Source organism: Heloderma suspectum, chromosome 2 (genome assembly GCF_057233095.1).
Source record: "Heloderma suspectum isolate Gila_16-S chromosome 2, 16-S_ref, whole genome shotgun sequence".
NCBI classification, from domain to species: domain Eukaryota; kingdom Metazoa; phylum Chordata; class Lepidosauria; order Squamata; family Helodermatidae; genus Heloderma; species Heloderma suspectum.
In genome coordinates, this window is record NC_139459.1 from 231,905,350 (window position 1) to 231,927,841 (window position 22,492).

Sequence of the window (22,492 nt, forward strand, 5' to 3'; positions counted from 1 at the left end):
GAATCTCCCACCACTCAGCTTTATTGGATGACCTCAGGTTACACTGATAGTGTAAACATCTTGTGGATTATAAAATATGAAACATAAATTGAAATGTTACTGTTTTTTAGGTGTTGATTGCAAAGTGATTGGTGATGGGTAGTTTTGGCAGCAATTAGTATTTCAGTCTGGATCTCAAAAAGTGGCTGTATTTGTGTATCATGGGAGATGCTGGATGTTATATGTAATCTGGAGGTTCTCACATATGTGCTACGTAAATGGATCTCTACAGATCTGAATTTCAACCCTCTACACCGGAATAAGGTTTTTATTCTGATTCAGGAGGCTGAAGAGGACAGGAAATGGGAAGAGCAGTCAGCACTGTAGCCAGTCCTGTAGCTGGCATTCTCCACCCCCAGATCAGAGCATGAGGTTTGGGGCAAGGTAGTGCAACAGTGAGCAAGGCTTTACACCGATCTTTATAAAAGGAGATATCAGTGCAAGTTCTCCATGCAAGTTTGGCACAGGTGATCCAAGCCTGTACCATTCAGCCCAAAGATTCAACACGACTCTACCGTTGATTATGTAAGGTGGAACTGAATGTTATGAGATGCACAACTCTGCTGCTGCTCTTTGGGCTGCTTCGCACATCACGATCAGCCATGCTGAAAATAAGCCACTGTGGGTTGGGTGTTTGCTTGCTAACCCACATTACTCCCAGCAGACAGTCAGGAGGTCTGCAGTTTGCTATGGTTTGTTTTCCCCTTAGTCCTCCTGCCTGTTCCTGGGATGTATCCCAGCAGCCCTCGTGGCTTCACTACATCAGTAGCCTTTTTACTATTGGTACACTTTGTGTGCTGGGCATGTTTTGCCTTTGCCAGCTCCGGAGGGAAACCTTTCTGTCACCCCCGCCCCCCAGGCCCCGCCGCAGTCAGATTGTTACCTGCAAGGACTTGGTGAGAAGTGAGAGTTAAACTATGTGTGTGTGGTTTAAAAAATCCTTTTGCTGCACCTGCCGGGGAAGTGGCTTTAGTTCACCCTTCTCTTTCTCTGCCTCCCACCACCTGCAAAGAGTTTTCTGATTTCTTTTTTAAAGCTTTTGGCTGCCCTCTAATTCTTGAAAAAATCCTCCTCACAGCAGGGATAAGCAATATTCTTCTTCCTAGCAGAGCTGTGTGTACATGCATGGTTGACTTACCTTTGGGTAAGTGTGCACTGCCCCAGTTCAGGACCATGGCAATTGGGGAGGCAGGTGTAAGCTTTCATCCCCCCCCCCCGTTTTCATTGTGAAATCCCTCCTCCCCCCAACATTTGAGTCTCTTTCCCCAGTGGGGGTGGGATTTTGACATGAAAACAGGATGAGGGAAGCTTAAATCCCCCCCCCCCAATTGGGGCCACATGTACTTACCCAGAGGTAAGTCAATCACACATGCATGCATAGCTCAGCTAGGAAGAGGAACATCTTGGCTCACAAGGGGAAAAAGCCAGTCACTGTCAAATGAGGCACCGAATTGGAGGAGGAGGGAATGGAGGGCGCTGATGAGGGAGGGAGGCAACAGTAGCACACGCTGTTGCCAGGCAGAGTTCAGCAAGCAAGATTACGAGGAGTGGTTGGGTTTTTCGCTGCTCTTCCCAGGAGACTCTGTAGCCCTTTTAAACAAACCATGGTGAAGCCACCCTGCTGGGTTCGGACGCCACGGTGAACCACCATGAACAACCCAATGACCTGATTAGCACAACACAACAACTCACCAAGGGTAATCACTCATGGTGGGGTGCCGTGATGTCCAAACCCTGTGCAGTTTCTGCAGGGTGGCTTATTTTTTCACAAACAAGCCACCCTGAGAACCCATGACTTGTTGGTTTGTCAGCGTGGCTTGTTTTCAGGGTGGCTTATTATGACGTCCAAACCCAGCAGGGCGACTTCATTGTGGCTTGTCAGGAACAGCTACAGAGCTGTCCGGTAAGAGTAGTGAAAACCCCTGGCACTCCTCACCATCTCAGTAGTGCTACCACTATCCTCCCTCATCCCTTCCCAGTGCCCCCTGCCTCACGCTCTTAAAAGTTGTGAAGAAAGGACACCAGAGAGTGTATTGAATGTATTCGCAACCTTGGGGGGCGGGGTGTCTTGAGCAAATGCACACATTTGAAAGTCCGTGGCTATGACACTGGTGTAATGTTCCCTTCCACTTTACTGCTCTGCCTTGAAATTTGCATATATTTACTGAACCCCCTCACTTGTCTGCCTTGAAATTTGCAAATCTTTACCAATTCCCCTCACTCCCTGCTCTGCCTTTGTCACTGCTCAGTAACCCATATGTATATCTGACAGCAAACATTGGAGGCTGGTGGAGGGAAGCAACAAGCACAAAAGGGGAGGGACAGCTGAAAGTGGCTGGTGGCTGCAGAAGAAGTTGCTTTTCAGGAGAGTGTAATTGGTAGCACATGAAATGGCTTTTTTTTTTTAAAGGGTGTTCGCTAGCAAGGCAAGCGTTGAAGTGGAAGATGAAATTGACAGGGACTTTGAGAAGAGTGGGATATTGATAATATGCTTGGCTAAATAGCAGACAGGTTCTCTTTCACACTGGTACAAGACTCCCAAAACATTTTTTTAAAGTTTGTGAATGCATTGCCACATTCATAAGGGCTCAGAACATTAATTTCATTTGGTGATCTCATGGGGGGTGGGGGAGGGAGGAGTTTCTCTTGGTAGCTGGCAACCAAAGCAGACCAATTGCCCAAATGGTGTTGATGTAGGGACCGAGGACATGAGGAGTCCTGCCACAAAGGCAACTGGGATACATGCCAGGAGCCAGCAGGAGGACTGAGGGGGGAAACAGGCTATGGAAAGCTGCAGAGCACCCTATCGTCTGTCGGGTTAGTGAGTGAGCAACGAACCTATGGTGGCTTAGTCTCAGGGCAGCTTAGAGTGACGTGCAAACTCTCTCAGCAACAAGACATGGGTTCTCAGGCTGGCTTGTGCATGGTTAACAAACCATGCTGAAGCCACCCTGCTGAGTTCGAGCACCGGTCATCTGTTGGGAGAAACATGGTTTAGTGAACAAACAACCCACCCAACATGGCTTATATTCAGCATGGCTTATCGTGACATACGAACCATACAACATACGAACCATAAGAGACATACGACAGCCCTTTGTCTCTTCTGCCCTTTCTCAGAATTCCTAGCTTAATAGAAGATGTGATGTGAGGTCATGACCCTGCAAATTGCCCTGTCCCCAGCAGGAAATGATAGGAATAGGGAGCAGGGCACTGCGCAGAATGATATGTCATATCATGTGAATCACTAGATGTTATGAGAAATGTGGAGGAGAGACAAGGTGTGGCAGCAGCTATGTCTCTTGTAACATCTGGTTCATCTCTCGGAGTCAAGCTGTAAATGCAATCATAATTAAAAGCTGTCACTCAGGAATTTAGCTGTTTCAGGATGTATCTTCACAGGGCCTTCCAGCGCTTCTGCTTTCAGTGCTATAAGCAAGTGGAGGGGTTGGCTCTCTAAGAACATAAATGCCATAATGCAGGTTTCCAGAGAAATTGGTAACTCTGCTGCCCTTGTGCAAACAGCCTATATAGATGGTTGTTTAGCCTTAGCCAGCTTCACAGAACAAAATGGCAGCATTTTTATGAAGCGAGACATTACATTATAACTTAATCCGCAAAATACTGACATAACATAGGACTATAATGCTGACAGGGGAGAAGCAATTAGAGAATGGAGTGATGTGTCTAATGTTAGTAAAGAACACAGCTTCAGAAAGTTCTGTTTCTTCTCATTCAAAATGCCAGGAGATTATTCCCTTATTATGAAGGTGTGTTTTCTGTAATGGGTGAACAGTTGGATTGTATGACTATTGGCAAAAGCCAGTGAATTGAAACCAGTACCTGGCTGTAATTAGCAAAATAAGACAAATCTTTCAAAACTCTTCTTTATCTTAATGCAAATGCCATTTGCTTTAAATTGTTCTTGTATGTTTGGGACTCCATCAGTCTTTATATCCTCTCTAATGTATCAGTAGTTTCATTGCAGCATTTTCAGTATCAAAGCCCAACAACCCGACAAAGTGAACGGTGATTTTTATTTCAAGAAAATAGAGAGTGTATTACATTGCTGAGAAACTTTTATTCAGTTTGGAGGTCTTGCAAAATCTCCTTTTGGAGTAGCCAATTCATTATACATCTGGGGATAAAGTGCTAATTGAATTCCTGGTACATGCTCAGTAAGTGAGAAATCCTAGAAACTTTGGAACCAGTGGCTGCGCTCCCATGACACGACAACCTACACTGCGAAATAAGCCATGCAGTGTGGGTTGTTGCCCGAACAACCCATGATGAGCCTGACAGAGAATCGGGCTCACCACGGGTTTGTGCTCCCCCTCCTTCCCCCTTGGCCCTACTGCTGGCACTGGCAGGTATCAGAGGGGGCTTGGCAGCTGAACCCATCTTGTCCGCTATCAAGTCTCCCTTGCCGTGGGACTGCGCCCCTAGTCGCAGTTCCCGGCTCCCCCCCCCCATTTATTCAAATTGGGGCTGAAATGTTGTTATTTTGGCCTTAGCAGGGTGATCCCCAGTGTTATAAATATTGCCCTGTCCCCCACTTGCCTGAGTCCCCAGCCTGTGCACTTCATAGAGAAGTACAAATCACACCCTTTTCCACACCCTTTTGCCTTAGCCACGGCTACATTTGACAGCTGACAAAGTAACTGTCAAAAGTTGCCACAGTTAGTGCAAATGGGAGGGGAAAGGGAGGTGGCATGTAGATCTCTTTGAAAAAGAGTCTCTGTGAGCAATACTCTGGGCAATACTTAAAACCCTGGGGATCACCTTGCTAAGCTGTTGACCTGCACCTCTTTTCCTCACCTGTAAACTGTACAAGGCTGTAAGATCAGCCTGTATACAGTCCCCTCTTCTCAGTTACCTTGCATTTTTGACAGCTGAAACATACAGGGTACCAGACAAGGCAAGCCTATCTATTTTGGGCAGGTGGAGTGCACACTTGCACAACTCTGGAAGTCCAACAACAACAACAAATGTAAACTAATATGGAGACATTTCTGCAAATTAGCAGGGCTGAAAAAAAAAATTAAACAATTTTTCAGCCCCATTTTCCGCAAATGTCAGCCCAAAAAAATAATTTTAAAAAGTCGGTGAGTGACTGCAGCTCCTCTAAAGTGCCGCTTAGGCACCATTGGGGGGGATGTCACTTGCTCACAGGTGAGAGCACTCGGCAAGAGGGGCAGGGGTTTCTGCTGCTCTTGTCAATTGGCTTGCTTGCTGGTGCTCGCAACCCACGATGGACTGGCAGTGCCTGGTTTGGACAACACAACAACCAATCGTGGGTTGAACAACCCCTAGAACAAGCCATGGATTGTTAAGGTGGCTTGTTGCCCACACACAAGCCACCCTGTGGGAATCGGTCCAGGCTTTCACGACATGATAAACCACTGTGGCTTTTCACCCATGATGGATTGTTGTGTCTTACGAACCCAGTCAATATCTTAATTCTTGTAAAATGTCTTAATGTTGATTTACCCCATGTGCATTTTTAAAAACAAAGAGCTGACACAGAATCTGCAATAAAATAAACACAACCTATGTGTGTCAATTAATGTAAATAATTTTTAGTTCCTAATCAGGGGTGGGCAACTTGTAGGCCAAAACATCTGGAAGGCCACAACTCCCACCATCTCTCACTGTTGGCTATGCTGGGCTAGGGCTGCTGGATGACCCCTAAATGATCATCCTCAATGTATACTCAGAAGTAAGCCCCATTGAATTCAATGGGAGTGTGCGTGCGCATGTGTGTGCTTGAATAAACTAAAACTTTGATATAGGTGCCATTTTGAGAAACTGAAGGGAGTGTTGAAGAACTTACAATTTAATAAAAGCGAGCATTTATTGTTAGGAGGCAGAAGCATCTTTTAACTTTTTCATTTCCTCTTACAATAACATACCAGAAGCAAAGTAGGCTTTAAAAAAGAGACTGCAATTCTGTGCACACTTCGTTGGGAGTAAGTCTCCTTGAACTCAGTGGGACTTACTTCTGAGTAGACATGCATAAGATTGCATTGACAGTGACCTTAACTCACTACCCCATCAATTAAAAATTGGTTGATTAAGATAGCCTTCAAAGTACCTATTTAATTTGAACTTCTGCTGTTTAATCTATCAATTAATGCTTGTAGCTATACAACACACAACAACCCTTTAAAATGTGTCTAGGTAATTATGAAGAATCTTACCTAGATTCTTCATAATCAGGGGAAAGTAAAAGTTTTTATCAAGGTGTATCCCCCCCCCTTTTAAAGCTCATCGTTCATAGGTTCAAATCAAATTCATTTTGTGATCTTAGAAAATGCCCCCCCTTTCGGGGGGGGGGGGCTGATTTAAAAAAATGTTCATGCCTCTATGTGGCAGAAATGCATACATATCATTTTACTTTGCTCCTCTTTCGCTCTCTGTAATTTTTGCCAAGCAGCAGCCTGAACAATAGAACTTTTTTGTCATGTTTTCTTAGTCAGCTGGGGGCCCTCCACCCCTTCAAGGATATCTTTGGAGGATTGCCCTTCAAATGTTCCTCTGCTGCTGCTCCTTGGTATGTAGGTGGCTGGGTTTGCTATCTGGAACCTGAAGATTCCAAGGTGGCATGGGCTCTGTTCCAGTGGACTGGACAGACTAAAAAACACTCTGGCCATTTTTTTTTTCTTCTTGACTTCCTGTTTATAGTGCTAATCCTGAACTACAACATTCTGGACATAGATAGGGCCCTAACTTTGAATGTATCAACCACTGAGGGGATTGCCAGATATAAAAGGACAGACGCGTTTTACCTCCTTTGGTCCATTTTGACAATGAGATGTAATGTTCACCAGAAACCTCGGATTCTTACCGTTCCTCAGTTCTGGACAATTGCATATTTCATAAAGGTTACGATTAGACTTACTATCTATTCATAACTGGACACACAAGCACCAGTTGTTTATTTAACACTGTATCCTCTAGGGTACCTGAACATCTCATTTTTTCCCCACCTGCCCTTTAGCCAAACTGGCCTGCTCCGCCCTCTCTACCTCCTGTGTACCTTTTGCCCAAATTGCTGCAGGGCCTGGCCACACTGCAGGAACCGTCAAGCTGTGTTCAGGAGAGTTAGGCGCTCTACTGGCTTTGTCTGCTGGAGCATTAAGCTCCGAGAACGCCGGCAATCGGTAATTCGGTGCTGGAGTTGTTCTGTCTGGATCGGTGCGTTGCCTGTTTCGTCCTCTCCGGCATCGCTCTGGGCCTGTGGAATTTTCCTGGTTCGGCCGGGGCCGGCTTCTCTGGGTTAGCTCGGCGCTCGATTGCTTCACCTGTTCAGGCTCAGCTGGAGTTTCGGCACTCCACCGTCCCGCCTGGCTGCCGCCCCGCATGTGCCGGACCCAAGATGGCGGCCTCCACCCCCTCGCAGCCCAAAGCGACAAAAGCGGTGGCGGCGCCGCGGCCCCGAGATGACGAAGTGGGCGCGGGGCCGCCTCCCGAGGCCGGTAAGGCTCCAAAAGGGGGAAGGGGAGGCTCGGCCCATCGGGTAGGAAGGTCGAGCTGGGAGTGTCAGGCTGGAATATCGCTTTTCCTTCCTTGACTCCCCCTCCCTCCTCCGAGGCAACCTGGGCTGTGGCTGAAGGGAGCGCGGCGCCTGTTCCCCTCTGAAAGGCGGTGTGGGATTGGGTTGGGTCACAGTAAACGGCGCCCTGTTTCTCTGCGCCCGCCCTAGCTGAGTCCCTAAAACCTTTCCTGTCAAGGCCCGATAGACCTCTCCCGTCCTCCTCCCGCCCGGTAGCTCAGTCTCTGGTGGCTCTTACTGATAGCGGTGGTCCACACATCCTTTTAGCCGCCTTTGATTTAGCCTGCAGCACCCGGAGCATCTGGCCAGCGCCCTTTGTGCCTGGTCACTGTCTCTGGTAGCAGCTCGTAATTGAAAAGGGGGGGGGGTGTTTATTAAAGCATCTTCGTCCGCTGGAAAAGTGGGATAATCCATATTGAAACAAAATAGCTCTCGGTTCTTTTGACTTTCTAATCAAGTTACTTCTAAGGTTAACTGTGAATAAATATGATTTTCAAAGTGGATTTCAGAAATCCTTTTAAATAACTGCTTACTGGGTACTGACCTAGTCTAAAACTCAAATCGAAATTAAATTTGTTGTACTGCAAGAAATAAATCTATAGAACGTTGTCAGTGCTGTGATTTTAAATAGGAATGCAAAAGTTGTCTTGTGTCTGCTTGATTGTGCAGACTTGTGATTCATTAACTTTTGTCTTTAAAACTTACCAATGTAGTAGGCAGTGTAGAACAGAGTGATTATTCATCTGCCTGTCCCATTGCCTAGCTGTCTGTTTGTTCTCTGTTTAAGGGATTTTAAAGAACTGACACTTCTGTGATGTTTAGGTAGTTGATATAATTATCTCTGAATTGTAGTGAACTTGTCCAGGAAGCAGTCTTATTTAGAAGATTTCCTACTCTGCTCATCTATTCCCCCATCCCCACCTTTGCAGTGTGCATCTGTGTGTTTATTTAGAAATCCCTTTAAGTTATAGTTATTTATTATGTTTATATCCTGCCTTTACTCCAAGGAGCTCTGGGTGGCATCCCTGCCCTTTCCACTTTGTCTTTGCAACAGCCCTTTTAGGTAGGTTAGGCTGAGAGATAGTAACTGGCCCATGCTCAGCTAGTGAGCTTCATGGCTGTGTGGGGACTTGAATCTGTGTCTCCCCAGTTTTAGTCCGACACCACTACACCATGCTGGATTTATATAATAAGAGTTAGTCCCAGATAAGTGTGCTTAGTATTGTGCCCTCATAAATCCTTGTCACCAGTTTTTGTATAAATGACTTTTTAACAATGCTGCTGTTGCTGTATCTTTCATTTTGGATTGTAACAGATAAGCCTATGCACTCCTTCTTATTGGAAACAGTTTTGCAAAAGCATTCTGTCATTTTATACTCTGGCAGAACTGTTTCCTTTGTATTGAAAATATTGACACCCATTTTCTGTTTGTTTGCAATTGCTGCTGTCTTCATCAGTACAAATTTCCCCTTATATCTGTGTTGTGTTCTTGCATAAATGCCACTCAGTGTGGTGCTTTGTGTTCAAATAAGGAATGGCCTGCTGAACTGAAGATGGAAATATAGCATCTAACTAAAAAGCAACTAATTGATGGGCTTGCTGATGTAATTATTTTTATTAACTTTCCCTAAGGATTTGGCTTAGCTCATCCAATGAATAATGAGTAACAAATATTTTATGGTCTCTTATCTAGGAAGACAGATTGACTTATCATAGTTTTACCTTCCGACATTAAAATCTGGTCTCTGGTCTCATTACCTCTGTGGTAATGTTTATCCATATCTGCATTTTGTATCTTCCTTCAGACTTTTGTCTGTCATTCTGCTAAATACAGTTATGTATTTCAAGCCCAAATTACTTACAATATTTTCATATAATTGATTTACTGTTCAGTTATTGATTGGTATTTTTTAAAAAGTTCTGTGGGAAATTTCTTTATTGCTCAGTGACCCCACAGATATTTTTACTTTTAAGCAAAAGCAAAGGCTTAGTTGTGAATATAACATCTTTTCTATTTTCTGTATGTCAAAGTTGTTATTGTTGTTTTAATAAGTTATTCATGCTGCAGTCATATGTACACTTACCTGGAAGTAAGTCTTACTTGAACTCAGTGGGACTTACTTCTGAGTAGATACACATAGGATTGCACTGTTAGTCTAATGTGGCTTATGTTAAATCAGAATAAGCTTTTTGTATTAAGTGACACTGTGAGGTAAATGAGTAATTTGCATGACGCTTAAGTTTTTTGTGGTGTTAATTTTTCAGTTTCCAGTTCAAGCCCCCTTTTCCCCCCTCCTTTTTTTTTTATAGTTATGGCTTCTGAGGAGGAAGAGGAGATGATTACTGCAGAGATGGGGTCACCATCCCTCCAGAAGAAGAGTTCTCTGGCTGGGTCATTAGACCAAATTCCAAACAGGATAGGGACCTCACTGTCTCCTGACCCATCCAGCAACAAGGCAGACTCTCAAGATTCCAAAAGTGAGTCTATCTTCTGTTGAGGTTGCTATTGAGCACTGTGTGTGGCATCTGTGGTGCTGAAAGGCCCCTCCTCAACTGGTGTACAGTGCAGATCTGACTGCTTTTCTTGCAACCTGTTTTATAAAGGAAGGATGCTTTTAATTTTCCTTTGTCTGTTGGTGAAAAAATTTGCAAGTTTTCCTGGCTAACAAAACTATTGTTCACATAAAAAAGATCACAGAAAGAATTCTGTGCAGTTCCAAAGCGTGCATTCTTTCTGTTAAATACTGAAGGTCTAATAAAATGTTTATTTTTCAATATGTTGTGTATTCTGTATAACAGTGAAACTACAATGTTTTCCATACAATGTATCATTTTGAAAAATCATTCAAAAGCTACATTGGTGAAGGATAGCTAGTTAATGGACCCTTGTGTAAATATGAACTGCCAGCAACAGTATGCACCATTATTGGCTGGGGGTGGGGTTATTTTCCCATTGTTTGTTATGGTGTACAGCCAAATACCCTTGTTGCAGTTTATCTTCATTTTAAAGGAAATGTGGAGTACAACCTCTGAGGGCTCCTGGCTTTCTGAATTTAGGTTGTATTTGTTTCTGAAACAAAGAAAATATTTTATGATTTCAGCTTTTAAGATAATCACAAGTACCTGATCAGTACCAGTATTATTATTATTTATTGAAAGTATTTTTACCCTACTCTTCAGCCGAAATGGCTCCAAGAGCAGCTTACAAAGATTTTTTAAAAAACAGTCCTTGCCTGCAGGCTTACAACCCAAAAGACACGGCACCAAAGGAAAAGGAATGAGGAGGGAAATGAAAAATGTAAACTCAGGCACCAATTCTTAAAGTTACATAGCAGTTCTTGTAATGACCAGCTGGAATGGAAACAATTCAGGGAGAGGAGGAGCCCGATGAATCTGGTCTCTCAGCAGATCCGATGGACTGGCCCTGCTTCCCATCTTTCCCTCTGCTGCAACCTGATGGAATGGCTGTTGCTAAGTGACAGTTGAGGGAAGGAGGATTCTGATGGAACTGATCTCTCAGCAGAGCTGATGGAGTGGCTCTGCTTCCCATCTCTCCCTCTGCTGCCTGATGGAATAGACTTCATACTGCTTGATTGTATTTGGGTAGTAGTGACAGATCAGTAATGATATTTGAAATATGCTTGAAAATAAGAATTATAATGTTGTGTTAAAAAATGAGGCTGCCGGGGGTGGTGGTGGTTATTAATAATGTGTGGATTTCATAAGCTGAGCTAGCATAAGGCACCTAGAACCAATTGTATGTGTGAACATGGTTCATAGTGGTGGCTGCCTGGCAGACTAGTAGTTAAGTTTGGAATTGTTACTTGCTGAAGGAATTTCACCATGAAACACAATTTGTGACTACTATTTAGTGAATTCACCCACTGCAAAATAGACTGCAGGTTTCAATGTGTTTAGCTAGTACAAGACTGAGTTTGTGATATTTGGCTGGTTTATGGAGAGGAGCCCATGTCAAGATAAGAGAGTGTGCGCCTCTGGTCTACTGACTGGTAGCAAAGACAGTGTGGGGTTAAGCTTAACCTTGTCTCAATAAGTCACTCTCCTCTTTCCAGCACCAAACCTCACGACATGTGAGGTCTGTGGCGCCTGCTTCGAGACGCGCAAGGGTCTGTCCAGCCATGCCCGTTCTCATTTACGTCAGCTTGGTGTGGCTGAGTCTGAGAGCAGTGGAGCCCCCATCGACTTACTGTATGAACTGATGAAACAGAAGGGCAAAGTGGACAGCGGCCCCATCTCTCCAAGTCTTAGCAAAAAATCTGCTTCTCCCAAAGAAGGGACTGCAGGGTCCTCACGGCCAACACTGCCGCCTCTCAACAAAGCTACGGAACGGCCACAAGAGCCACCTGTAATAAACAAAGCAATCAAATCCCCTCCAGGTTTCACCCCCAAGAATGTTGCCCAGCCAGGATCTCCCATACTCAAGAAAGTGACACCTGCTATGCCTGGTTCTCCTCTGCCAAAGAACCCTGACGACAAAAGCCCCAAGCTACTGCTGAGCCCTCTGCAGAGTTCTCCTAAAGCACAGTGGCCACAGCCGGAGGAAGAAGGCCCCTTAAATCTAAGTGAGTCTGTTTGATGCTGATGCTGCTTGCAAACAGGAGAGCTGGCTTGCAGTTTGCAGGGAGCTCTTGTGTTTCGCCTTACCTTGTAGTGTGAACCAGGGTGGGTTTGCCCACCCACAAGACACATTTTGCATCTATTGGCTCTGCACATGCTGCTGCATTCACACACATCTTGTGCACATCACAATAAAGGAAGGGCATAAGAGACAAATTGGATATATTTGAACTCCTGCAAAAGGGTCCCTTTCTAATTCTTGAAGAATTGCTGAGGTTGTCACTATGGTTCTTTGGTGTTGGTCGGAGGGGGCTGTTTCTATCACTGAGCTGTGTAAGCAGGATTTCCCCACTTTTTATTCCTAGACACCCATCTAACAGATCTCTCTTCCCAAAAGGCTCCTTTCTTAGCCTAACTTTGGGAGGTTAGTCTCATTCATTCATATATATATATATATATTAATAATAATAATAATTCCTTGGATGTGCCACAAAGCCTCTCAATGTGTCCTTTTGGTTTGTGCCCAGAGACTGTATTAAGTCACTGTTGGAAAACAGGGATACTTGGCCGTTGAAGGGACCGCAGCCATAACCACGATCTGTTTCCTCCCAAAATCCTGAGCAAAGCCACTCTTTGTCAAAAGAAAAGGCTAAGGCACCTTCTGAGAACCTGGGGATAGCTGTTCATTTAAAAGAAAAATTATATGTAATATTCCAGAATAAAGAGTGAAGTGTATAGTGCTGCTGGTACCTCAGGTTTCCCAACTCAAGGCAATTTCTATCGCTTCAGAGTAATTGCTTTTTTCCCATTGCAAACGTGCATGTTAGCTGTGTTCTGTCCTTGTTTGAGTCTGGGGTAAGGTTTGTGGACTTGCATTTAATGCTGGAGCTTTTTAGTTTGTCTGGAGATTAACATAGCCTATGTTCTGAGCCTGCTTCTGAGCTCTAGTATTCAGGGTTAAGTTTGTTCAGCAGTGTTCTCTGAAAACTGGCAGAAATGGTTCAAGCCACCCAGTAGTCCTGCTTCAGTTTTGTATGGTGTTCTCTTGCCCTGGAGGGAAATCATGGGAAATCAATGCCTCTAGCACTGATTCAGTTCTTCTAAACTGCTCTGCAGTTGTTGCTGGTGAGGGAGTAGTGAATTCTCACCTGGTTTGTCTAGGCAGAGATAAGTAGAACCATGAAAAAGGGGAAATTTTCTGGTGGGCTTGATTAAGGGTGCCAAGGCTATCCTCTGTCTTGGGGAGGTGGGAAATAACAGTGCATGAGGCTTTTATTGTGGTTCCTTCCATTGCCCCACCCACAGCAAAGTCCACAGCACCAGTTGTATAGAAAATATCAGCTGGCATACTAACCTAGCAAGCCCCACAACTGAATCCCATACTTCTTTCATCTGGCTACATTAAATTCAAAACCCCCATTTCCAAATCCTGTTTGGTGCTGATCAAAGTGTATTATCGGAGGAACAGACTCTTGTTATAATGTAATATCTTCATTTAAACTGAGCATTGGAGTTCTTAGACATATTGCAATTCTGCCTCAATTATACAATGTAAAAGGAGTTGTAGAACAGTTTCCATTGCCATTTTGTAATCCATCTCTAAATGTAACTTTTTACCTCAAGAGTAGATATTTTCCCTATGCGTCATATTCTAGAAATCACTGCGAAAACCTCTGCTTTTATTGTTCTTTGTTAGTTGGCTTTGTCTTGGCTGATGAGATTTTGAACTGTGTTTTATCTAGCCAGTTATATACCCAAGTCAAGGTTTATAACCAATAACGTTCCATTTTCTAAATATGGCTAAACATGGCTTCTTTGAACATTCATGAGAGTTTGAATTTACATGTGACAGAAATTAGCATAAATCTGCATGAACGCTGTTGAAGTAGCACTTCTGCACTTACTGAATAACAACAGCTGTCAATCCTGGTGTCAGCCCAATTCTTACTAACAGGTTATATACCACATGTTGGTGGACCAACATGTTCAGTAGCACTGAAAGAGTTATGGCAGGACCCTTCTCAGTACCTTCTCCCTCTTTATTTTGAAATCAGATCTAAAGTTTAACACTGGATTGAAGATGTTTCTAGAAACCTACAGGTGTGGGTAATCAGTACGTTTTGGAAAGTGTTCTATTTAGCTTTGTACCACTGTCAGGAATTACTGTGTAGATGAGATTCTTCAGACTGAAGGCATGGAATGCTAGGCAAATGCTTTGGACCTCTTAAATTGACAGTTTGTTTTAATCTTTAAAGTGTCACTTGTTCTGTTTGCCATCTTGCTTTTCTGGCATGAGCCCAGTTGGAAGCATTGCTAAATCTGGGACTGGTGCCATTTGACACTGCGGGTAGTTTTTCTTGTTGCCATTCTCAAAAGTTACAAATGCCTAAAATGCCTGGTGGTTTAAGCTGTGATGGAAAAGGCTTGAGCATCATTTTTTCAGGAAAGAGAATGTTTGTTTGAAAACTTGACCTGGGCCAGTGAAAGGAAATCTGATTAAACACAAGTCTTCCGTGAGCATTTCTGTTTAACTGTTAAGCCAGCAACACTGTATGGGTGAATAACACGCCTTTCCTTTTGGGCAGCCTGTAACAGGTGCTTGAGACACATTCTATGTGTGATCGTATCTATTGTGATCAATGTGTTTTTTTTTCCGCAGCTGTAGATAGTGACTCGGGCAGAGAAATTGACTGCCAGTTATGTGGTGCCTGGTTTGAAACCAGAAAAGGGCTGTCGAGTCACGCTAGAGCCCACCTGAGACACCTGGGAGTGAGCGATCCAGATGCTAAAGGATCTCCTATTGATGTTTTAAATGATCTCATCAAAAGCGAAGACTTCAAAGGCCGTCTCTCCTCTCTCCTTCCTAGTGAGAGAGAATCATTAGGGGAGACTGGGAACTCTGATGGACCCAGCCCAAAGAGCACATCTACAGCAGCACCTGCCACAGGCATGAAACAAGCACACTCACCAAGGCCTTTGGGCAAACAGCCATCTGTACTATCATCTCACTCCCCTCCACCATCCAAGAAGCTGAAGCCACATGGTCACAGGCTGTCAGCTGTGGCCAGTCTGCAAAGGAAACAGGGTCTTTCTTCCAGCTCGTACTGGGCATCAGATGCTGAGATGGCTCCACTCAATCTCTGTAGGTTCTGTCAGCACTGGCTCCTGTCCCCTCCTCCTCTCTCCCTTCCCAGTCTTGTTTATGTGACATGGAGCTGTACACCTAGAATACACCTAGAAATTCAGGCCCCTTGCCATTTCCTGCCATGTGTCTGATAAACAGTGAAGGGGTGGGGAAGCAAGGTCTTTGGCCCACATACTCTCCATTGCCCTTCCCTGCAAAGCTTTTTCTGAACTCTATAATGCAGCTTTCCCAGCTGGCCTCTGTGTGTGCTGAAGCTACTCCTTCCCTGTCGGGGCATTTGCTCCACAGTTGCACCTTGCTCCAAATGGATGGCATCTCCCTGTCCCAAATAGGACAGGGCTATATTCTTGGTTGCTTCGCAGTTAGGAGTATCACAAGACAAGTGTGGACTCAACAGATTTGCTGCAGATGAAGGGGAAATTACTATGCTATTTGAAGGGAAGAGTATGCAATCTTATGCAGCCTGAGCTTTTTGTGGCCATTGGTTGGACTCTGACAGCTGCACTTTCTAGAGCGCTCATTGACTTTGCTCAGTGTTTGCAGAATGCTCGGTACTAGTATGTTATTCCTTGGCATTAATATCTTAGCAGTCACAGAGCAAGGAAGAAGATTCCTTCTTGTTTTGCTATTTACAAGTTCAGCAGGGCTTTAAACTGATGCTATATCCTATTCCAGGGATGGAGGAGACAGTTGCCACAAGGTGATGGGATTTCAGCTATTTCCTTTCCTCAATGCAAGGAGAGTAGAGGGGCCCAGTCAAAGGGTTTTCTGCATATTGGTGGTTTAAAGCTCTCTGAGAGCAGTGAGCACCCCATATCGAATGGCGTGTTTCATTCCTTTGCACTGGCTGTTCTGCATTACCTAGAGGAAGCTGCATGGCTCTGGCTTATGGTGGCAAATACAGAACACTTGGTGGTTCTTTCCCAAGTGCACCCTGGGAAGTGAGACTTCTCTGAATATCCTGATAAGAGGAATGAAGCAGGCACTGCATTCTGGGATAGGAAAGGTATTCAGCATTTTCCATTGTGGGATTACCTGTTGAGATGTACAGCTAGCCAGTGTGCTTGATCCAGATGTATTTTGGAAGAGACTGTGGGATAGCTGTCATGGAGGAGATGTAGCCTTCATGCCAGATTCCTTTGTACACACCTTTACTTCTTCCTTCAAAAGTTGGATGAGTTTGGAGAGTGGGAAAGCTTACAGCTTCTGTACTGCCTAAACACTAGAGAGATAATCTCATGACATAGGATCAGCCATATTTTTTATTTGGCAGTGCCTGCTCTTCACTGTCTCTTGTCCATGTCTCCAGTGTCCCCTGCTTTTACCACATTCTACCTGGCTTTCATGCTTCACAGGAATTGTTGGTGGTTTAATTCTTTTCCTGGTCGTTTAATTTATTTCCTTTGGCCAAGTTTGTTGAGGTATCAGCTTTGCCTTCTGTAAAACCCTTGCGCTATGTGCCTGCTTCATACTGCGTCCCAGGGGAATAATCTAGTTGGTGTCCACATCACATCCTGCTCTCTGTCTGATCCTTCTTTCAGCCACTGTAATTGATTTGTCTCTCCTCTCTTCTCCTTCTCCTCAGCCTCTGGAGCAGAACCTGTGCGGGACATCAGGTGTGAGTTCTGTGGGGAATATTTTGAGAACCGGAAAGGGCTCTCCAGCCATGCCAGGTCACATCTACGTCAGATGGGGGTGACTGAGTGGTATGTGAACGGATCCCCCATTGACACACTCCGAGAAATTCTGAAACGGCGAGCCCAGCCTCGGACCGGTACCTCCAGCTCCCCAGCACATGGTCAGAAATCAGTTGCCACATCTGTTCTTGGAGGTTCTCTGGAGCCACGCAGTCCAGGGGAGAGCCATGTGCCTACAATCCCTAAGAAGGCACAACAGCCAGGGAGCCCTATGGGGCACTCTCCTACCTCTTCAACTCCCCCAACTGCTAGAAAAATATTCTCGGGGCTTCCCTCTCCCTCTCTGCACAAGAAACTGAAACAAGACCAACTGTGCATGGAAATCAAGCGGGAAATGATGTCTGGCGGAATTCACAATGAGTCACATCTGTCTGACAGAGCTTGGTCACCACGAGAGGAGATGTCCCCACTCAATCTCTGTAAGTGCTAGTAATGGAGACGGGATATCTAAAGTTTTGGTATAGGCAAAAATGTGTGTCTGAATAGATTAAAAATTGGGAATCAAGCCCATGGATATTTTCTCAGTTAAAAAAGGGACAATGCTTGGTAATTAAGGCCCTGGGTGCCATCCCAACAGCTGTGTGCGTGCATGTGCATGCGTGCCTGTGCATATGCTTGCACTGTTTTGTGCACTGTAGATTTGGGAAACTTGTAGCTATGCAGGATGGGTTGCTTATAAAATCTTTGGAGGCTAAAATCTTAAGTATTTGGCAGTGGAGAACCCCTTTACAGTTCCTATTTGGCAAAATACAGGTATCTAGATGTACCTAAATACAAATGCCCAGTCATCCTGGAACTCCTGGAGCATTGAGCAGTGTGCTGGCTTCAGGCCTGGGCAACCAGGGCATAGTACCAGTTTAGCCCTAAAGTTTGATGGGTGGGTTTAGAGAAGGCAGTATATCAGATATAAACATGATTAGTACTTCACATTTTTTCTGTACTGAAAAGTGCTGCAGAGATAAATAAGGGCTTTTTGAAAGGGTTGCTTGACTTGCTGCTAATTCCTTGCCTTTACGTATTAAGTATTCTTTGTGCACTTTCATCTGTCCCTTGCAGCCTCTCGTGCTGATCCTGTGCGGGATATTCGGTGTGAATTTTGTGGTGAGTTTTTTGAGAACCGGAAGGGGCTCTCCAGCCATGCCAGATCTCACTTGCGCCAAATGGGAGTAACTGAATGGTCAGTCAATGGTTCCCCCATTGACACACTACGAGAAATCATAAAGAAAAAGAACAAGCCGTGTTTGATAAAGAAGGAGCCAAACACAATGAGCATTGAGCTTCCAAAGCCCATGGGGGAGGATGGAGCTGACCCGAAATCCCCTGGGAAAATTCTGCAGCCCATGGCCTTGTCCCCGCTGGGCGGGAGGACTGGGAAACCAAACCTTGGTCGGGAGGTCTCTCTGTCTCCACTTAAATCACAGGAGGGATTCTTGGCACCACTCTCCACTAAGCGCCCACTATCAGATGAACGGCTGAGTAGCCACAGTGAAATGAAGCAAAAAACCTACATCCAGACCGAATTGCCATTCAAAGCCAAGCATGTGCATGAAAAGCCCACTCATACATGTAAGTGCTACCTCAAAAGGGGGAGGGGTTATGGCTGAGATCCAGAGAAAACTTGGTATGTTGTTGCAGGGCCTTGTGAAATTGAATTGCTTTCTGGCTTGCTTGGAGTTGTAGGTGAAAGGGGAGGGGAGTTGCAGCTGTATACATAGGGACTTCAGATAATAAATAGTGCACTGCAGTCTTTAGAGAAGGCTTTTGATGCAAGCCAACATCAGCAGGCATCAGCCAATAACCCTGGGTAACGCACTGCCTCTCCTCCTTCCCTGGTATAAGTTTAACTAGTCTCTACGCAGCCTCTGGCTGACAAGGAGTTATTTCACCATCTTTGGGGATTCAAGCATCAGGTAAATCAATAAATGGAGTAAGCCTGCATGCGTTCAGCTATAGGCCCACAAGTGGCCTAAGATATGCAGCTTGCTTACTTATGTGCAAAGGATTGTGACATTTAGTTGACTTGGCTTGTGGGCTTTAGGAGTGGGCCTTTCAGCCTGTCATTCTCAAACCCAGAGGATCTTTTATGGGGAAATAGAAGTAGGGACATGGAGCAAATAAAATCTAGTGCTCCACTCTTGAACTGCTGCTGCTTAAATTCTTTACTGAGGATTTTGCTCAGCCTAGCTCCCTGCCATTTCTGCTCCCAGCCAGTGAAGCCTGCTGTGAACTATGTGGCCTCTACTTTGAGAACCGCAAGGCACTGGCCAGCCATGCTCGTGCACATCTCAGACAGTTCGGAGTGACTGAATGGTGTGTGAACGGCTCCCCAATCGAGACTTTAAGTGAGTGGATCAAGCATCGCCCCCAGAAAGCCGGAGCCTATCGCAGCTACATCCAAGGTGGGCGGCCTTTCACCAAGAAGTTCCGCAATGCCTCTCACGTGCGTGACAATGACACTTCCGGGAAGAGGGCTCCCCCGAGCCTGCAGGCAGGCAGCCCTCCACTGGTGAGCAGAAGCCTAGGTGGGGAGATGGTGCCTAATGAGCCCAGTAAATCTGCGGATGGTGGTGGCAGCGGCAGCGGCAGCAACAGTGGTGAACGACCTGCAGTCACATCACCTCTATCACTGGTAAAGGTGGAGGAGCACCAGCAGCATAACATCAACAGTGAGTCATTGCTCCGCAGAGGGCCCGTCACAAGGCTTGCTGTACAGTCAGGGGAAGCTTTCTTGGTAGAGGAGGCACGGTCTTCCTCATGGGGGAGGGAGGTGCAGGCACAGATCTGATTTCCCACTGTTCCCAGACACCTCACTGGGATATCCGCCTCCCCGTTCTAATACTTTGGCTAGTTCCAGCAAAGGGCTTCAGTGAAGTTACCTAATAGACTGGTATGCTAAGATCTTAGTTACAAGGGAGACAGGATGACAGGGGAGACAGGATGACAACGTTATTCCACAAGTTTCTGTACTCCTGAGCAGGCAGAGTTGCTTAGGAAATCCTGCATGGCTTTTAGACTTCTTAAATCCTGCTCCCCCCCACACACACCTTTATTTTCCAAAGCAAACTCATTTTCATCCCAATTCTGTCGCAGCCAGTGCTGTTTGCTGTATTGCACCATCCTATCTGAAATTAGCTTTCCTTCTGTCGTTAGAGTTTGAACGAAGACAGGCCAAGCCCATTGAGGCTCCTCCACCTCGGGAAGAGGAGACCAGTGATGTGCAGCAGAAAGTGGAAGAGGTCCGCCAGCCACCCCCCAGAGTGAGACCTGTGCCCTCCTTGGTTCCTAGGCCACCACAGACCTCGTTGGTGAAGTTTGTAGGCAACATCTACACACTAAAGTGCAGGTTTGTGCCATTGCTCCATCTTGCTCATTCCCCTGTTTGCAGTGAAGTCAGAATAGTGGGCAGTATCTCTGACTATACTGTCTGTGGTGTGATCTCAGATGTATTACAGAGGATAGTCCCTATTGCTCCAGGCCTCTCGAAGGCAGGCCAAGAGATGAACAGGCAGTCTTTCCCCCCTTTTTTTGGTCTATGTACCTTTAGAGGGTTTCACTATGTACCTTTAGAGGGTTTCACTATGTACTTTGTGATGAATAATTCTTCAAATTGGCTTGAACAGACGTTGTGTTCTCTTTGTGCAGGTTTTGTGAAGTGGAATTCCAGGGGCCCCTCTCCATCCAAGAGGAGTGGGTGCGGCACCTCCAACGCCACATCTTGGAAACTAACTTCTCCAAGGCAGATGCCTTGCGAAGTGGGACCGATGTGCCTGCAGCACCACCTGTAGCCGAGGCCCAGTAGCAAAGCTCTTAGGAAGCACCAGCATTCCAGGGTTTCTCTGTCACCTTTCCAAATGAACAAGATTAACGGTTAACAAACGGGGGTGAAAGCAGTATTTGACTTTCTGGGTCCCACAGCTTCACTAGAGTCCAGGTGTCTGTAGACTTACTTGGACTTTGGGGGGCTTGGGAGAAGAGTCCCAGAGTTTGAGCACTAAATAAACCATGCTGTTTTTGTTGGAGATGCTCCCTATTGACGGCAGTGGTATTCCAGATTGGAGTTTGCTTGAGTGCATTCTGTCTGCACAGAGGGAAGGTGTGGAACAAAGTAAAATGGGAATTTCCTTGTCCTTCCAGAGAATGCAAGTTTCTCCAAAGACACACTCTCGTTACAAGGAGGAAGCATGCACTCGCTCTGTTACAGTTCAGGGTGTGGGAGATGTGATGGTGAGAGTCGTGAATATGAGGTTCTAGTGAAAGTTGTGAACATGAGGGTCTGTTTGAGGCCAAGCATACTCAAGCTGGGAGGGTGGAAGCAGAGCTACATTGCTTTGTGGGAAAAGCTATTGATTCTGTATGTGACCCTAGCATTAATGTATGTTTGACTCCTTAGGTGACAGGTCTTTAGTTTCTGTAGACGTTGGATCCTGTTGTGCATGTTCACGTCCCCTAACCTATGTGTAATAGGGGTCTCAGTACCACCTACGTTAAAGGGGAAATCATGAACTCCTTGACCATATACATTTCTCCTTTTCCTCTCTTCCTGATGTCACTTGGTTATCCTGTCCATTTCACTGGGACCCTGTAGGGAATCCAGCTCTGCCATATTGTGGCAATGAGATTTTGGCAGAGATGTATGGTTCTTCCGTATATTTAGTGTTGGTTGGGCTTAAGAATGGCTAATGATGTCCTGTAGGTGATCTCTGCCTAAAATCAGGGATGACGTGTCCTTCTGGCCAACTCTGGATAAGCAAGTCCTGTCCAAGAGTACTTGAAGGGCTTGGGGCAGCATGGTCTTGTGGCTGGCTTGGTGGAGGGACGCTATGTTTCTCTTTTCTCACAGGCACTTGGTGCAGTTCCCAAAGCAGCAACAGTAGGTCCTACTGGAATTTCTGTTTTCCTGTTCTTGGTCACTGTTGCTCTCCTCTCTCTCTTCATAGAACCTCAACTTTTTAAACTCTAGTTTTGTGTAGAAATAACAAGCATTCGTTTTTATTTGGAACCCAGGCTGAGCAGAGCCTGGAGGGAAATTACCTTTTAACTTTTTCAATGGGCATATTCTGGTTATTACTGTACCTAGGAATATGTATATTAGATTAAACTTCTGTTCTGGAAACAAAATGGAGAATCCTGAGTGTGTGCTTTCTGATTCTCTGTATAAATGTGGGAGAAATGTATTGTGGTTTCTCCGTAGAGGGGGAATCTAAGAGCCTTACCAGTGGATGTGGAAGCTGTTTCCTGAGGAAAATCCTAGGCTTCATTATCCAGTATACATGGAAACTCGCAGTATCGCTTGCTTTTTAAGTATGCCTTAGCAAGTGAGTTTTTGAAGACTATGCTTTTAAAAAAATTGCTTTCATTTTCCCAGTGTTGAGAGTATTTTTCCCTTCTCAACTGCCAATAAATTCTGAACCAAACCCACACAGGAATACAGTAGAACAGATAATGAAGGCTGTGCATGAAAGTGTGATGGGATCACTT

The 22,492-nt window shown here is 45.2% G+C and overlaps 1 protein-coding gene across 8 annotated transcripts in view; it reads left to right on the plus strand.

The window, feature by feature from the left end:
- Positions 1 to 22,369, plus strand: part of WIZ (WIZ zinc finger) — a 94,025-nt gene extending 71,656 nt beyond the window's left edge. For 6 of the 8 annotated variants that reach the window (XM_084838401.1, XM_084838399.1, XM_084838400.1 and 3 more), the window contains 8 exons: positions 9,905 to 10,072; positions 11,668 to 12,177; positions 14,832 to 15,314; positions 16,903 to 17,433; positions 18,071 to 18,580; positions 19,222 to 19,680; positions 20,165 to 20,357; positions 20,657 to 22,369. In XM_084838401.1, coding sequence (XP_084694527.1) covers positions 9,905 to 10,072; positions 11,668 to 12,177; positions 14,832 to 15,314; positions 16,903 to 17,433; positions 18,071 to 18,580; positions 19,222 to 19,680; positions 20,165 to 20,357; positions 20,657 to 20,813 — 3,011 coding nt within the window. In that variant the 3' untranslated portion in view covers positions 20,814 to 22,369. The remainder of the gene's footprint in view (positions 1 to 9,904; positions 10,073 to 11,667; positions 12,178 to 14,831; positions 15,315 to 16,902; positions 17,434 to 18,070; positions 18,581 to 19,221; positions 19,681 to 20,164; positions 20,358 to 20,656) is intronic. The other 2 variants (XM_084838405.1, XM_084838404.1) reach the window with 1 other exon arrangement.
- The last annotated feature ends 123 nt before the right edge of the window (positions 22,370 to 22,492 follow it).